Source organism: Eptesicus fuscus, chromosome 15 (assembly GCF_027574615.1).
Source record: "Eptesicus fuscus isolate TK198812 chromosome 15, DD_ASM_mEF_20220401, whole genome shotgun sequence".
In the NCBI taxonomy this organism is placed as follows: domain Eukaryota; kingdom Metazoa; phylum Chordata; class Mammalia; order Chiroptera; family Vespertilionidae; genus Eptesicus; species Eptesicus fuscus.
Genome location: NC_072487.1, coordinates 8,104,682 through 8,123,377, shown reverse-complemented (window position 1 = coordinate 8,123,377; position 18,696 = coordinate 8,104,682). Strand labels below are relative to the sequence as shown.

Genomic DNA, 18,696 nt, shown 5'->3' with positions numbered 1-18,696 from the left:
TGTTCAAATATACAGGATTTACCATGAGGCACATCCTTCATTTCACTTCTTTCTATTTCTTATCAGTGGGAAAATGTTGGAAAATTGTAGAAAGAAGACAAAAGAAGTTTGGGACTTTATGCTCTCTTCAGAAGTGAATGCCGGGTTTCACAATAGCTTCACAGAAACCCATTTTATTTGCTAAGACATTCCTGTATTCATTTATGTCCCACCTCCCTCTCTGAAAAGATAATGAATGATTTCTTGAAGTGAATGTGTACCATAATGGTTATAGAAAGCAAACACTCATCAAAATAAGTGAGGTCCAGCTTTGAGAGTAGAAATTAAATGTTCTTGTTCCTTTCCAGGGACACAGAGCCATCAGCAACCATGAGCAACCCATTTGCACACCTCGCTGAGCCTTTGGATCCTGCACAACCAGGAAAGAAATTCTTCAATTTGAATAAATTGGACGATTCAAGATATGGTAGGTACATGGCTCTATGAAGTAAGTGCTTTGGCAGCAATTGGTATCTCATTTGCATAATAATTATGCTATGTAATTAATTAGCTTTTAGGAGAGTTGAAAAAGGCATAGCAGAGAACAGGTCTTGGATTAAGCTTTATAAACACACACACACCTTGCATTGCTCATTTTTAAGTAGTAATAATGATGATATCCATGTAGCATTTATATAGCATTTTATAGGGTATAGAGTGTTTGTACATATGTATTATATTATTTAATCTGAGTAACAACCCTAGAGATCATGTTTATAAAGTGCAACAAGTGCTGAGGAATCTGAATTCCCAGAGAGAGTCAATGACATGGTCAAATAACAACTTTGTGGTTACGCAGAATAGGACAAAAACATGTCCTTTTAATTCCAAATCCTGTGCTTTTCTACCTTTATACTCTTGTCTTTTCCAGATAATATTGGGGAATAATTTCATATATCAGGATGGAACATTTCCTTTTTAAATGAGCAAAGTTTTTCTTATGAATTACCATTGTTTTATCCTAGAAATCCCAGTTACCACACTATATGCTGTTTGGGATTTTATCTCCTTGGAGAGATGTATGTTACTATACTTTGGTCTTAATTACAATAATTGTAAAAGAGGTATTTTCTCATTTCTTAGACATTTTCATGAGAAATATTACTGTGTGTGTGTGTGTGTGTGTGTTTTGCTAACATATAATACATTAAGTATCTACATTGATTTCTTTCATGATGACTTGTGAGGCAACCATTTATTCTGAAAGAATTAACTGTAATATTTTGTTTTTGCCTAGTGTGTGGGTATTTTCTAGTACTGAATTTGTCCTAAATTCATTCAATATCTTCAATACCTTCATATTTTAAACTTTTAAAATCAGTTTACATTTACCCTCTTTTCCTGTTGGAAGAATAGTCAAATGCCTTATATCAACATAGAGGCCAGTTGTACAAAATTCGTGCACAGGTAGGGTCCCTAGGCCTGGCCAGCGATCAGGGCCGATCGGGGCCTTCCAGCTGCCAGCTGGGGCCTTCCTTCATTCTGCGCTGCCCCCTGGTAGTCAGTGCACGTCATAGTGAGCGATCAAACTCCTGGTCTCCTGGTCAAACTCCCAAGGGGACACTTTGCATATTAGCCTTTTATATATAGATTATATAGAGATGGGCTTTAAAGATCTCTTATGATAAAAAAAGTATTATGATTTTTGTTTGTTTTGTTATGCTTTCTCCTTTACCCTAGGACGCTTACCATTTTCTATCAGAGTTCTCCTGGAGGCAGCCATTCGGAACTGTGATCAATTTCTGGTGAAGAAAGATGACATTGAAAATATCCTAAATTGGAATGTCATGCAGCACAAGAACATAGAAGTGCCGTTTAAGCCTGCTCGGGTCATCCTGCAGGACTTCACGTGAGCCTAATGTCACTTTGCTCTCTGCTTCTCTGCCTCCCTCGTCAGACTTTAAAGAAAGCTTTAAATAAAAAGCCAACCACAGTGACTATATAATTTATCACCCACTACCCAGACACTTTTGAAAACGAAAGGGAGCTATTGATCCCAGACAGCAAGAGATTGTTTCAGGCAAACGATGGGATGTGTTCCCTCCACCTCTTCCAGTGACAAAGTTCATTGTCTTGGTCTTGAAGACGGCAGTCCTAAACGTACCAGCGAACGGGGAAAGACATAGGAGTGGAGCTATCTTGGAGTCTTCTCCCCCCACGTCCTGCACTCGGGGAGACAAGTCTCAAACAACTGCACTTGAACATGGATGTGCAGTTGAACACTGACGTGCAGTCCCTTGAGGAGTGATAAGGAGTTCACAAGGCCTGACCCATTGCCGTTAAGCCCCCGTTCACATCCTGCTGTTCCCAGAAATCTTTGCTCCCCATCGGCCTCTTTTTTGAGGTAGCACTCACTACCTTTCTATTTTTAAATGATATTAATTTACTCCTTCTGGAGGCCCAATTTTATTTTTCTAAAGGGAGATACCCAAATTTTATACTCTAATATAACTGAAAGGAAGGATTCACTTATACATTTGATATATAACCTATCTCTCTGAATTATATTCATTCCTTGAAGTTTGGTCTGAAGTTGATATATGTTTTCTCTAGGTCTTTGTCAGCCCACCATGTGAATGGGAAACAGTCATGGCAATAAAAGTTCCAGAGTTTTTAAGCACCAGCTTTCCCAAAGTTTCTCTACTTAGACCATGTTGGTTGTTAACCTTAATGCAGTGATAAAACTGCACATAGAGATACGGCTCAGCCATAGCACTTACTACTTATGTGATTTCTGCTCAAGGAAGTGTGGTCAGAAACTTCCACTTTTCTAAGTCATCGTTCGCTCCACTGATGAGAGTTTCGTTGCCAATTTTTTGTCAGTGGAGACAAAAGCTAAAAAACTCAATGACACATGCTTTATCTTCTGCTCAATTCCTTCTTTTCTCAGGGGTGTGCCAGCCGTGGTAGACTTTGCTGCGATGCGTGACGCTGTGAAAAAGTTAGGAGGAGATCCAGAGAAAATAAACCCCATCTGCCCTGCTGACCTTGTGATTGATCATTCCATCCAAGTTGATTTCAACAGAAGGTGAGAGATTAAAACGAATACCTGAGCTTTCTGCTCTGTGCAAAATATTGGAGTGTAGGTCGTGTGTGTGTGTGTGTGTGTGTGTGTGTGTGTGTGTAATTAAATAAATGAAGAAAATATTTAAAACGAATATTTAGGAAAACTCAAACTTAATATGGATTTTGCAGTGAAGCTTTTTATTTGGGAGATGAGGGTAAATTTTTTAAAATCTTTTTTCTTTTTTTTTTTTCCTTTTTTCTGCTTGCTTCTTGGGGTGAGCAGCCTGTGTTTAAATCTAACTTGAAGTCTGAGTGAAAACCATTCACGTGAATTTCTGCCATGAGAGTTTGTCAATGCAAGTATTTGTTTGACTTTAAGAGTTTGGTTTTTAGGTTTCTTGTTGTTTTTAACCACTGGATCCTTATTCCTTTTTTTAATTTTTTAATCCCAAGTAACTATTTTATATCTGGCTATCTCCCCCTCTCCCTGTCGGTTTCTATAATGCCTATGCCTTTTTTCTCCTTTGTTCTTTCTTCTATTGTTTGTGATACTCCTTTCACTCTTCCCCAAAATTCTTCCAGTAATGCTAACATCTCCGTGGCAGTCAACAATGAGAAATTATTTCTTACACATCTACAAGTTGACTGGGAGGTCAGCTGATCTAAGCTGAGTGCAGTGGGGCAGCTCTGCTTCATCCAGCCCTGGCTGGTCAGCTGCTGACACTGCACTGCACATCTGCGGAGCAGCTGGGACAGCACCACTCCCTGTGTGCTTCTGTGAGGGCCCAGGCTGAAGGAGAAAGCGACTCCTCACAGGCTCACGAAGGCAAGCAGGAACGCACAATATACTGGCATAAGTTCACTTCTAGTCACAAGGACATTAATCAAAGCAAGTTACACAATTAAGTCCAAAGTCATAGACGTAATTGCAAGATTACACAAGGGAGGGCAGCCAGGGCCTGCTAGAAGGCTGGTATCTTAACCTAGAAGTATAGCTAGATAAAGTTCTTATCAGTTATCAGTGAGGAAAGAAATAATTATTCTGCATACAGTGCTGGGAAAATTAATTATTTGATAGACGTAGCAGTTCATAAGAATTAAAGCATTAATATTAAAAAATTAAATCAAAATTTAGAAGAAAATTCAAGAACATATGTGTCAAATATCTTTATGAGAAATACCTTTCTAAATTTTGAAGCAACGAATAAAACAAAAAAGGGGAGAAATCTGTAGATTTAATGACTTCAAAGTTAACAGGAAATAACTTGAAAAATATTTGCAACAAATATGGCAAGGTGTTAATATTCTTAATAAAGGGGGGTGTGGAAGGTGATGTCAGCAGCATGGCATTGTGAGAGGTCCTTCTGATCTCTCCCCTTGAAGTTAGAAGTTGGACAGCTGTAATTCAACAGAGGATTCCCTGCTTAACACACAGACACGTCTGAGAGATCCACGCATTGAAGCATCTGAAGGTGAGCGAATCAGAGCTAACGGGAAGAGGGAAGGGGGAGGAACAAAGATAGGGGTCACAGTGGGCACACTCTGCCGTCCTGAGGAGTAGAGGGGTAGAGTCAACATTCCTGCCTGAGTGGCCAGCACATATGACAGCTGAACCAGTAATGGGCCGACACAAAACAGTGGCAGCAGCTGTGGATCAGCAGCTGCCATTACCAGGCACTAAACAAGGCCATAGAGCCTCCCTCCCTCCCTCCCAGCGCGTGCCTTCCCTCACCTCCCAAAGCTCACATCTGCCCCCAGCAAAAGCTCTAGCAGCAAGTGTCGGTTACAGAGCACAGTATCTGCAGCCCTGAGAATTGGAGAAGCAGAAACATTCCTCCCTGAGCAGCAGGCACACACTATGGCTAATCCCAGTGACGAGTAGAAATACAGAAGTCTGGCATTAGAGGTGTGGCAGCTGCTGTTAGTGGGAGGAGAACAAAGCCATACATGCATGACTTGGCCTCTCCCAGCCCATCCCGTCCCAGCCCATTGCAGCTGAGCCCAGCAGAGGCTTAGACAGTACAGCCCGGCCAGCAGCATCTAGTTGCAGGATGCGTGCTGGGATTCCACCAGCTTGGAGCACCATTGCCCACCACATTTACCCCTTGAGGGTGGTGCCCTGAGACCCAGGTGACCTGGTGAGGGGACACCCACCTCCCCAGGGAATACAGGGCATTTTCCACTGCCCTGCAGAGAGCTGAGAAGCCAGAGCAGTTCAAGATAAAATAAAAACATGCCTCAGTGCCCCCTACTGGAAACCAAAAGAAAGACCTCTTCCTATCAACCTGCTGATAGAGATGTGCTAAACACTCTTAAAAAGGCAGATTTCATTCCCATAAATTCCTCGACAGAGAAACAACCCATCCAGTACCATGAATAACCAGGGTAACAAGGCAGCACAGAAAGGTAATGAAAAATCTCCAGAAAATAAACATAGGGAAATGTGTGACTTAAATGACAGGTATTTCTAGATTGCAGTTGTGAAAAAAAACTCAGTGAGATACAAGAAAACTCAGGCAGTTTAATGAACTCAGAAATAAAATCTTCGAACCAAAGAGATTGAAATTTTAAAAAAGAACCAAATAGAAATTTTGGAACTGAAGAGCTAAATAAAAGAGATGAAGAATGAACTAATGAGCTTAGGAAAAAGAGCTGACTAGATGGAGGAAACATTAGTGATTTTGGAGATAGGAATCTAGAAATGGCACAGATGGAAGAATAAAGAGATTTGGGGAAAAAATAAAAATGGAAGAACTCTAGAGAACTATTGGACTCCATCAGAAAGAGCAATATAAGAATAGTGGGTATGCCAGAGGGAGAAGAGAAGGAGAAGGGAACAGAAAGCCTATTCAAACAAATAGAGAGAACTTCCCAAACCTATGGATCCTCAAATCCAAGAAGCTAACAAAACACCTAAGTATCTCAATCCAAAAAGGCCTTCTCCAAGGCAAATATTAAAACTGTCAAAAATTAATGACAAAGAAATAATTCTCATGGCAGCCAGAGAAAAGAAGATAATAAACTATAAAGAAAATCTTATTAAAGTATAGGATTTTTCAGCAAAAACCCTACAAGCTAGGAGAGAGTGCAATAAAATAGTCAAAATATTGAAAGAGAGAAATTGCCAGGCAAGAATAATATATCCAACAAAGTTGTCCTTTAGATATGAAGAAGAAATAAAGACTTTTCCATACACGGGAGCTGAGGGAATTTATCACCACAAGTCCTGCATTACAGGAAATACTGAAGGAGGTTACCTGAAACAGACATGTCTAAGATGATTCATGGACAGACACAAACAGAAAATGGCAATCCTTTATTTAGAATATTATACCCTTAAATGTAGTGTAAAGATTAAAAGAGGTAAAAACGTTTTTTAAAAAGAAAAGACATAGCTACTACAATTTGGAAATGCCCTCAAAGCATGAGAAGATAATTTGTGACAACAAAAATATAAAAAGAGGGGGGTAAAGGTCTGAATTTGCACCGGGAAATAGAGATAAGATGCAACCAGAAGCAAAATGACTGCTGCCTATATGAAACTTTCTATTACATAAACCTAGTGGTTACAACAACAACAAAAATCTAACATAAAAACCAGGAAAACATTATAGAATGCCACCAAACTAAAATAACAGACAGAAGCCCCAGGGAAAAACAATAGAGACACAGAGCTACCCAAAAGCAAAAGGTTTAAATGGCTATAGGAAATACTCAGACATCAATAATCACCCTAAATGGAAATGCTCTGAATTCATCAGTAAAAAGGCACAGGGTGTCAATTGGATCAAAAAACAAAGTCCAACCATATGCTGCCTTCAAGAGATACATCTAAGCTGCAAAGACAAAGGTAGGCTCAGAGTGAAAAGGTAGAAAATGATAGTCCAAGCAAATGGCATCCGAAGAAAAGCAGGTGCAGCCATGCTTATGTAAGACAAGTAGATATCAAAAAGTAAGCAGACAAGGATGGACATTGTATAACGATAAAGGGGACAATACATCAAGAAGATATAACACTTATCCATAAGTATGCACCCAGTGAGGGAGTACCAAGATATCTAAAGCAACTACTAACAGAACTTAAGGGAGAAACTGACAAAAACATGATTATTGTAGGGGGCCTAAATATCCTTTTGGTAGCTATGGATAGATCAGCCAAACAGAAAATCAAAAAGAAAATATTGGTCTTACACCACTTAGACTAAATGGGCGTAATCGCATTTGCCGAGTATTTCATCCCAGAACACCAGACTATATATTCTCTATTGCACATGGAACATTCTCAAGGGTAGACCATATGATGGGACACAAAACTATATATATATTTGTTGATTTCAGAGAGGAAGGGATAGGGAGAGAGAGATAGAAACATCAATGATGAGAGATAATCATTGATCAGCTGCCTCCTGCACGCCCCCAGGTGGCAACCAAGACAGCAATCCAGGTGTGTGCCCTGACTGGGAATTGAACTGTGATCCTCCAGGTTGGTGCTCAACCACGGAACCACACTTGGCCAGGCTAGCCTCAACAAATTTAAGATTGAAATCTCATCAAGCATATTCTCTGACCACTATGCATTGGAATTGGAAATCAACTGCAAAAGGAAAATGGAAAAAGCTATGAATATGTGGAGATTAAGCAACATGCTACTAAACAATGACTGGGTCAAAGAAGAAATAAAAGGAGAGATCAAAAGACACATAGACAAATGAGAATAACAGTATGACATATCAAAACTTTAGGGATAGAGCAAAAGTGGTGAAAAGAGGCCTATCTTAAGAAAAAAGAGAAATTCCAAGTAAACAATCTAATATCAATAATAGTAAAAGCATAATATGCTAATTAGACCAGATAGCCGAACACCTTCTGGACAAAGCCGGGACTGCGAGGGCCAAGGCAAGCTGCCGCAGTTGCAAGGGCCAAGCCCCTTGCACGAATTTCATGCATTGGGCCTCTAGTTTCAACATAAAGATCTAGGAAAAGAAGAACAAACCAAGCCCAAAGTCAGCAGAAGGAAGGGAATAATAGAAAGTAGGGCAGAACTAAATGAAATAGAAAAAAAGATAACAGAAAAATTAATGGAAGAACTAGTGTTTAAAAAGATTTAAAAAATTGACAAACTGTCTAGACTAAAAAAAAAAGAGAAATAGACAAAATCAGACATGAACGAAGAGAAGTTACGGTGGACACCACAGAAATACAAAGGACCATACAAGAATAATATGAAAGACTATACGCTACCAAGTTTAATAACCTAGAAGAAATGGAAAAATTCTTAGAAATATATAACCTTTCTACACTGAATCATAAAGATCTGGAAAATCTGTCCAGATGGTGTTGATCAGTAGTTGAGCATCGACCCATGAACCAGGAGGTCACTGTTCAATTCCCGGTCAGGGCACATGCCCGGGTTGTGGCTAAATCCCCGGTAGGGGACATGCAGGAGGCAGCCAATCAGTGATTCTCATCATTGATGTTTCTATCTCACTCTTACTCTCCCCCTCTGAAATTAATAAAAAATATTTTTTTAAAAACTGGAAAATCTAAATAGACCAATCAACAGAAAGGAAATTGAAATTGAGACTATCAAAAACCTCCAAAGACATAATACCCCAGGACTGAGTGGCTTCAGTAGTGAATTCTAATCAAACATTCAAAAAAGATTTAATACCTATTTTTCTCAAAGTCTTCCAAAAAATTTGGAGGAGATGCAATACTTCCTAACTCATTTTTACGAGGCTAATACTACCCTGATACCAAAACCTGGCAGGGATAACACACAAAAAAAGGAAATCTACAGACCAATATCTCTGATCAATACAGATGCAAAAATCTTAACCAAAATACTAGCAAATCAAATACAACAACACATTAAAAAATAATACATCATGATCAAGAGGGGTTCTTTCCAGAGGCATAGTTCAACATAACGAATTGATTAAAGTGGTACATCACTTCACAAAAGGAAATCAATATACTCAAGCTTATAAACATTATTAATTATAAAGGTGTAACAAAGGAGACATTTTTATGCACTGCTGATAGCACTGTAATTTAGAAATGATTTAAACAGTATGTATCAAGATCCTTAAAAACTGTGATAACCTTTGTCCTGGAATTTCCAAGCTTAACTGGTACAGATACTGAAAAAAGCTTAATGACTTAATAGTGTTCATTAAAGTATTATTTATAATAATGAAAATGTAGAAGCGTTCTAAATATACAATAAAAGAGAATGATTTATTAAATTATTGTATGTCCTTAAAGTAAATTATAAGATAACTTTTACAGTTATACTTATAATGTGCTACGTAACACTTGGAACCTGCTTATGTCATACAGCTCCATGAGCCAGGTGTAAATTGCATATATGGAATGATCTCAGCTGGATGAAAAGTTACGCAGAGATTAAAATATTAGAAAGTGATGTGCAGTTATTTCTAGGATTGTAATTTTTTTTTTTGCAATAAGAAGCTATTATTTTATAATGAAATATCATTTAAGAATATGAAACAATCCATTCAAAGGGAAAAAGGAAACCATTATTTGCTTCTTTGGGGATTTAAGCAGGTTCTGTATAGCCTCAAGAGAAATGTAGAAACTGATCATTCTCCAGTTGGTGTTGCCAATATGCAAACCAAATAAATCCAAGATAAAGAGAAATCTGCTTTGTAACTGACAGTTCTTGGAACAAACAGGCTGGATGCTAGCCAGCTCTTCCTTTCCTTTGGACTTTAAACCCATCCTTAGGCAACATGTCTCTCCCCCTTCTCCTCCTCTTACATCACAGGAGCTTAATTTAATGTTTGATTTCAAAGGAAGAGTTAAAAATACATACACAAAATATCCTATTTGAGATTAATGATGTTTTCCTAAAATCCAACTTCAGAAGCCATAAAAGGTAGCCTCACAAAATCATGGCCAACTTGATCTTTCTTGGAAACTCTCATTGTGGATGGATTTACCTCATTTTGCTGGCCTGGTGGAGACAGAATTGCTATTGTTTTAATGTCTGAAGTCTTTCCTCACTTCTCACCATTCAGAGAGCTCCTGCAGGGGAGGACAGTTGCGGGGGACCAGCCCTGCAGGAGAGGGCAGTTGGGGGGGACCAACCCTGCATGGGAGGGCAGTTCAGGGGGACCAGGCCTGCAGGGGAGGGCAGTTGGGGGTGACTGGGCCAGCAGTGGAGGGCAGTTAGGGGTAACCAGGCCTGCAGGGGAGGGCAATTGGGAGGGACAAGGCCTGCAGGGGAGGGCAGTTAGGGGTGGCCAGGCCAGCAGGAGAGGGCAGTTAGGGACAACCAGGCCTTCAGGGGAGGGCAGTTAGGGGTGACCAGGCCAGCAGGGGAGGGCAGTTAGGGGCAATTGGGCCGTCAGGGGAGCAGTTAGGCGTCAATCAGGCTGGCAGTGGAGTGGTTAGGGGAAATCATGCAGGCAGGAAGGTGAGCATTTCGGAGCAAGCAGTCCTTAATTGTGATACCACTGGGATCGGGCCTAAACAGGCAGTTGGACATCCTTCGAGGTGTCCCAGATTTGAGAGGGTGCAGGCTGGGCTGTGGGACACCCCTCTCCCCCGTGCACGAATTTCGTGCACCGGGAGTCTAGTATTTTTATAAAACAGCAAATCTAAGGTGAACTTTGATTCTAAATTGATATCCAAATCTAGCAGGTCTGTTTTATTTTGTTTTGTTTTGTAATTAAACAGAACATTTCTGTTAGAAGTGTTTTCGTTGGTGTTGTTTTGTTTTATTTCTTGAGTTTGGTTTTGCAATTTGACCTCCTAGTCTCTTTCCTCATGTTTGTAAGGAATTGAATGGGATGTGTCTCAATCTTTGTGGAACTGTGTGCTGTGGGCATATTTCCAGCTGTTTCCAGAAATGAAGTAGAAAAATGGGGTAGAGGTGGTAGGGTGGTAAGTTTTCTCAGTTAAATACTTCCAAGCTCTTTGCCTGGTTTGAATAATATTAATTCGACTCACATCATCTTTAGGCATTGAGGATCTAACTAAGACATTATTTTAAGGTTTTACAAAGTTATCTCAGAAATAACCATTTTTAAAATCCCAACAAGAATATCGTAACAATTTCTGACCAGATTTCCTGAGTGTGAAAACTTATCTCCACTGTTTGTGAATTTCTAGAGTACCATCTATAATAATAAAAGCATAATATGCTAATTAGATGACGTCCTTCCGGACAACCTTCCAGACTAAGATGGGGCTGCGAGGGAAGCCTGGGTCCTGGGTGCCAGAGGGAAGCTGGTGCCGGCAGCTGGGGGTAGGAAGGCCTACTCTTGCACGAATTTCGTGCAACGGGGGTCTCTAGTTAAATATAATCCTCAGAAACTTTGAAGGCCATCCAAATCTGAATTCAAATTCTGTAACTAACGAGGAATTTCCTCTTTAATCTGTGAGGCCACCACATTCAGAGACCTTACTAAAAGCTCACTAAGATTGGGTGAATTTGGGAACATTCTGAGTGGTGCAAAGATCTGAATTCTAGGTCTGTTTATTCATGTTACTAAATAGAACTAAGTTACTCGAGCCAAGGTTAGCACAATTGATGTTTTGTTTTCATGAATAAATAGGGTTTTACCTGGAATGAATATATCATAAAATAGCCTAAGCATTTCTGTCTTCCCTTGTCCTATAAATGTGTTTATCTCAAACTGACCTTCCCAGCATTCTCTGGGGTGAATGTTCTGCTCCATCCCTGCTTCTGCTGTGAGGAGCTCTGACACGCTCAGGTGCCGCAGCCGGGAGGACAAAGCTAATGACTGGGAGTTAGGTCACAGGTGTTCAGAGAGCAGAAGTGACGGGGTGCCAGAGGCAGGGGGGCGCCATGTTTCAGAATGATGTTCCAAGGTGTGTGTTGTTTTTTTAGGTAAACCCATGTAACAGACCTACTATGTATCAGTATTTGTTCAGGAAACAGGTTAGCTTAGAAGAGGAGATTAGTAAACACACAACTTCAATGCAGTTAGTAAATGGAGCTGGGGCAGGTCCTCCTGACTTGGGCTGACAGAGGTCCTTTGAGCAGTGTCCTCGTCGGGTCCTGCAGGGTGATTATCACAGAGAGGAGAGCCAGGAAAGGCAGTCTGCTCTGAAAGAGGGAGTGTGCAAAGGCGCGAGGACAGGGGCTGGGGAGAAGGTGCGGGCTCCGGTGTGTGTGAACTGGAAGTTTGCACTGCAGGTTAGGAGAGGGCTCACAAAGGAAGGCTGAGGACAGCTTGAAGTATTTTTTCAAAGCACGAAATTTGTATATTAAAAGATGGGAAGCCATTGGCAGATTCAAGATGGGCATGATCTATTTTAGGAAACATTCTGATGACGTTATAAGAGATATATTGACTAGGCCAGTGATGGCGAACCTATGACACGCGTGTCAGCACTGACACGCGTAGCCATTTCTGATGACACGCGGCCGCTGAGGCGGCCGCGTGCCGAGGATGAAACATTTGCTGCTCCTGAGGATGAAACATTTGCGAAATAATGTTTTTTCCTCAAAGTGACACACTACCCAAGTTATGCTCAGTTTTTTGGCGAAGTTTGACACACCAAGCTCAAAAGGTTGCCCATCACTGGCCTAGGCTGACGGAGAAACCAGTGAGGAGGCTATTTCTGGAATAGACTTTGGTAGCCATAGCTGCTAAGTGGCAGGACAGGAGGGCGTTAGCACAGACAGACAAGGACAAGATTTAGGAAAAAGGCCAAGCGTTAGGGTTTGCGCATTAAGTCTGTATTCCTGACGCAGGTGCTCCAGATACGTTGGGCATGTGGGTCCGGACCTGAGGAGAAGGTGGGCATTGGAAGGACGGAGCCCTTGGTGTGCTAGTGAGAAGGGGATGAGTACCCTGGGGAGTAGCTGCCCGGCCAGCAGCGGTCCTGCCTTGTTGCACTGAACTGGGCCTCCTGTCTCCATTGCCTCCTCCTGCCTTTCTCTAACACACACACACCTTCACAGGCATTCATCCCTCTGTCAGCAATCAGCAAACTTCTGTAAAGGGCCAGTAGCTCAGGCTTTGCTGGCCACATACTGTCTCTGCTCACATTTCTTTTTCTAACCTTTAAAAATGTAAAAATGATTTTTTGCTTGAAGGCCAAACACACAAGTGTTGGACTGCGTTTGGCCTATGGGCTGTGGTTTGTGGACCCCGAGGTAAGGCTCTCCAGGGATTCATTCCATTACAGCCACCAGCATATTCTTGGAGGATATTCACATCAAGAGGAAAAGGGGGGTTGGGGGGTAACTGAATGTGGTTTTTGTAGAGTAAATCAGTGCCTCCAGTTTTTCTTCCCAAAGAATGCCTGCCTGTTTGTATCAGGTCGACTCCCCTCCCCCTTCAGACTACATCGATGACATTTCCTCTGGAAGGCATTTCGGAGCCCAGTCTGAGCGCTCACGGCATGGCGGGTGTATTCCCTGGATCACAACACTGCTGGTCACTCCTGTCAGCACCTGGCTGAGTGCTGTCTCGGCCCAGGCTCTGAGCTCCCAGTGGCGGTGCACATGCTGCTTTTGCACTTTGTGTTCCGTGCGGCACGAGGTGGGCTCTGCAGAGCACCAATAAGTGAAGGAAAGGGCGGAGGAGGAGTGTGGGGGTTAAAGTAGAGGCCCCAGGACCATCAGACCTGGTTCAGCTCTGTGACTTGCATGCATCTGACCTTGGACGAATTACCTAAACTTCCTGTGCCTCAGCTTCCTCTTCTTCACGTCGGGGTGACAGTAGTATCTGTGCCAAGCGATTGAGTTCACACTTGGCACCGGGGACATAATCCTAGACTTTAGCTCCTGCTCTTACTGTGCTGCTGCGGTCATTCCCACGACCACCGTGACCGCTCCTGTTTCCGGAGCAGCAGCTACGGGAAGGCAGCACGGCTTAGGGGTTTAGAGCGTCAGTGTTCTCGGGTTTGAGTTCCAGTTCCACCCTTTACCTGCTGTGTGGTCCGGAGCAAGCTTTTACCCTCCCTGTGTAAAATTTTTCCTCTTGAAAAATGTGGATATTAGTTGGGCCCAACTCAGAGGGTCATTATAGAGACTAAATGAGAAAAATAAAACATTTAGAATAGTTTTATTTTCATGTCATGAGGTTGTGGATGAGAAGGGAGTAGAGAAGGGCTGGTTCCTGGGAATGTCAGTAAGTGTTAACTATTAATGAAGTCATCCTTGGGTCTTAGCTACTAATTTTACTACCCTTTCCCATGTTCCCCAAATCCAGGATATACAGAGTATGAGCGCCCCCTGTGTGCTGAACCTGCAAAGTTGCAAAGATGAGTTACACTACCTAGACTCAACACAATGAAGTTTGATTACAAAAATCCTGGGAAAGTTCTTGATGCCCTGAGTGGCCGGTGTCATTCCCGAAGGACTGAGTGACTTTGAATAAACCTCGGCATGTAGTCTGGGCTTTACAGTCATTCTTGGGTGGCCCCATCCTCTTCACGGACCTCGTTCGAGAGAGAAGAGATTATGGTTCTGTAAATGCCTGTCCCTCCCGGCACCGGTTGCTCCCTGTCTCCCAACATAAACGGATGGAAATGCCAGCCCAGCCATGGCTCAGCCCAGACAGGAGTTGTCAGGAGGTTGTGGATGAGCAGGGAGTAGAGAAACAAGGGTTCTTTAACTGGATAAGCTGCTGGTGTCATCCGAAATGCCTTGAGTCTGTTCCTATGGGTCGCACATTGTGATTGAATTAGTTTAAACTTAAATTCACTTAACATTTTCTACCCACCATGTTTAAGGGGATTGTAGGAATCACTTCAATAAAATCATTACTCTTTTTACTTTTGCTGATTACCTTTCCTTTCCCCTGTGAATGAATGTATAATACTACCCAGCGGGCCTGCAGATAAAATTACCATTTTGTTTATTCGTCTCCAATAAATTTGACAAGTAACATTCTAACTCTTAAATTTTATACATTTGGTTTTTCTCTCTGACAGGGTAGACAGTTTACAGAAGAATCAAGACCTGGAATTTGAAAGGAATCGAGAACGATTTGAATTTTTAAAGGTATGGGCAGAGTTTGGTCCAGGTTGATCCTTTCCGAATGTGGGTACGAGGGAGAGGCGCCCGGAGCTGGGCTGCATGGGAGCGCCTCGGGCATTCAGCGTGTTCTCCCCGTTTTTCAATCCTAGTGGGGCTCTCAGGCTTTTCGCAACATGCGGATCATCCCGCCCGGCTCGGGGATCATCCACCAGGTGAACCTGGAGTATTTGGCCAGAGTGGTATTCGATCAGGATGGATATTACTACCCAGACAGCCTTGTGGGCACGGACTCGCACACGACCATGATTGACGGTTTGGGCGTTCTCGGGTGGGGTGAGTGTCCTGCGTGTGTTCTGCACTGTAGCTGTGCGTTAGTTTATGCTGGTGCCATTGCTCCCAGGAGCAGGAGTTTGTGTGACCACAAGAATCGGAGAGGCATTTGTGTCTGCTTTGTTGGCTGCTGTATTCCCAGTGCCCAGAAAAATGCCTCCTGCCTTTGTTTGGAAGCGTGAACCGGAATAGGGGTCAGGGTCCTTTAGAATAAGTGTGGGTGTGTTGTAAGTGGAGCTACCTGAACCCCCCATCCACTTGGTGTGGAATCAAAGGGATTTTGATACAGGTGTTTGGGGAACCACACTTGGAGTAACACTCATTAAAAAGTCTGTGGAGGGAGATAGGGAGAAGGTCATTGCTCCTTTTAGAAGCATAACTCTGTACTAGTAACTAGTAATGTTGTAACTGGGTTTATTGCCTGTTAATGACTCTGAATTCTGCCTGGGGATATGGTGAGAAGTAATGAAACATTGTTTTATCATGCCACTCCTTGCAGGTGTGGGTGGCATCGAAGCAGAAGCTGTCATGCTGGGTCAGCCAATCAGCATGGTGCTTCCCCAGGTGATTGGCTACAGGCTGATGGGAAATCCCCACCCTCTGGTCACATCCACTGACATCGTGCTCACCATCACCAAGGTAACAGACGCTGCCTCTTCTGTGGTCTTGGAGAGCCACAGTGACAAACGGGGAAATACGTGATGGGTCCCTCTTGGCCTCCGTGTGTTCTCGAAAAGCTAGAAAACTGTATGTTGATGACTTTAAAATGCAATGGATGGGATAAGGGATAGTTCTGTGGTTAAGTCTTAGGTAATATGTTCATTTTACTATTCTGTTGCCTCATGGATCTTTTTCTTTTAAAAAAAATATATTTTTATTGATTTCAAAGAGGAAGAGGGAGGGAGAGAGAGATAGAAACATCAATGATGAGAGATAATCATTGATCAGCTGCCTACTGCACACCCCCTACTGTGAATCAATCCTGAAACCCAGGCGTATGTCCTGACAGGGAATCAAACTGAGACCTCCTGGTTCATAGGTGGGTGCCCAACCATTGAGCCACACCGGCCGGCTGGATCTTCTTCTTTTGAAATTGTGAAATAGTTCAAATACACAGACATGAACATGATATTCATATGCCTACCACATAGACTTAGCAGATGATAACATTTTGCTTCAGAGCTCTCTCTGTATATTTTTTATGAAATGAAGTTTGATACATGTGCTTTAAGCTATCTTCTCTGTTCCCAGAAATAACCACGACCCTGGGGCTGTAAGAATCATTCCTTTGCATCTGATTACACTTTTACTACATTTTCCCCATGGTTCTTCCTTAAATGTAAATAACAAACTTTTTCTGTGACTAATGTTGGGCTTTTTAAATTCCCTTCTCTGTACTGTAAGTTACATTATTGTAAAGATGTTTTTCTAAACTGGAAAATACTGTTTTTTCTTTTAGCCCTTTTAGGAAATAATCTTTTTTTATGTGATTTGCTTGCTTTGCAAAAAGAAAGCAGTTTTATTTTGAAAGATTATTGGAAAAGTAATTGACTTATTATCACAAACATAATTTTTTCTGGTTATGAGTTTGGAGGCTTGAGGTGTTTGGATGGACACTATACCAGGAAAGGCCCAGAAATGGAATCTCTATGGAATTTGGAATTGGATTTATTTGAACACACTAGCTAATCATAGATGTCTGTGCATTGCTCTTCAAATGTGGAATAATATAAGGCTTGCACACAAAATTTGGCAAAATTTCACATCACCAAAAGAGCCTGTCCCTGTGTTTGTCCACAGTTCCTGGAACTGGCTTCCTGTAGGGCCAGTGGCTCGCTTGGAAAAGATAGGGGAATCAGACTGGATCTTTTGGTTACATTTGACTTGTACCTGTGTTTAGGAAATTTGTCCATTATACACCTGAAAATAGCCATTTACTTACTCAAGCCATCAGTTATTTTTTAGCACTTCCAGGCATTTCCAATGATCTCATCGCAGAAAAAGTGTTTCACATTTTTAAACCCTTTTCTTAGTATTTTTCTTCGTGTTTATGGCATTACTTTTTTTTTTTTTTAAGAACGGTTTTGACATAATTTTAGATTTACAGGAGAGTTTATGTAAAGATGATATGGAAAGCTCCTGTTACCTTTCTCCCGGCTCCCCAAATGCTACCTGGCATAACCGTAGTGCATTTATCAAAATAGAGAGGCTGGCATTGTTACGAATGGCACTGTGAGCCAAGCAGAAACTTGGCCGGTGTGCTTACTAGCAGTAAAGTCCCTTTTCTGTTTCAGCTTCCAGTCAGGATACCGTGTTCTATTTAGTTGGCATTAGTTTTCAAGGTTTGTTTTTTAAAGTAACCAAAAACATGTTGAGCTAACTTATTGTTTCTGTTTATTCATGCTAGTTTGTAGGAATTGTAAGGGGATGATAAGGTGATAGTTCCACATTTTAGATGTGGTCTATCCACTCTGACACCTTTCCATTCTGCCGCTCAGCACCTCCGCCAGGTTGGGGTAGTGGGAAAATTTGTCGAGTTCTTCGGGCCAGGAGTGGCCCAGTTGTCCATTGCTGACCGAGCTACGATTGCCAACATGTGTCCAGAGTATGGAGCAACCGCTGCCTTTTTCCCGGTCGATGAAGTTAGTATCAAGTACCTGGTGCAGACAGGTGAGTGTAATACCCTCAGAAGCAGGGGCCCTGCGTAACGTTTCATAGAGCAGCATCGGGCACAGCCTTCTGCTTCCAGCCCGGGAAGGGCACTGGGTCAGATTTGCAGATGTCTTCCTTCTCTCTGTGGAGTCACAGTAATTGCTGGGGTATCAGCAGATGTCAAGTGGTAGGGTACAGCCATCAGGAAGAGCTCAGCTTCTCTGGAAGCCTAGGGTTGAGGTCATGGAAGGTGAGGTTAGTGGGTGGGCAGGCAGGAACCAGATCCACACAGGCTCGGAGGCCACAGTGATCAGTGAGGATTTTATTCCACACGTTCTAGGAAGCCACTGAATCATATTGAGCAAGAAGGTAACATGAAATAATTTTATTTTCACTACCTCATTCTATGTGACAAAAATAGAGGAGACCTTTTAGTTCCCACATGACTCTTAAAACTGTAACGAAGGCATTAAGGAGAAAGGAGCGAACTCCGGCGTTCTCACCCACGTCCCGTGTTTACTACAGTGGCCAGTGTTTCTTTCGCAACCAGAGTAGTGGGCAAAGTAAGAGCCGGGTGCCCATCTCCGAATGGGTCTCATAAGGCCCGTTACTTCCAGCTTCTCCCTGACTTTCCCAAGGAGAGGTTTCCTGGTAGAGTTACGATTGTCATGAAAAGTTCATTT

At 42.1% G+C, this 18,696-nt stretch overlaps 1 protein-coding gene across 1 annotated transcript in view; it reads left to right on the top strand.

Moving 5' to 3' along the window:
* The window catches only part of ACO1 (aconitase 1), a 62,285-nt gene that overhangs the window by 20,548 nt on the left and 23,041 nt on the right, over positions 1–18,696 (top strand). The window contains exons 2-8 of the mRNA XM_054726970.1: positions 348–466; positions 1,720–1,888; positions 2,930–3,067; positions 14,986–15,055; positions 15,181–15,364; positions 15,861–16,000; positions 17,860–18,031. Coding sequence (XP_054582945.1) covers positions 370–466; positions 1,720–1,888; positions 2,930–3,067; positions 14,986–15,055; positions 15,181–15,364; positions 15,861–16,000; positions 17,860–18,031 — 970 coding nt within the window. The 5' untranslated portion in view covers positions 348–369. The remainder of the gene's footprint in view (positions 1–347; positions 467–1,719; positions 1,889–2,929; positions 3,068–14,985; positions 15,056–15,180; positions 15,365–15,860; positions 16,001–17,859; positions 18,032–18,696) is intronic.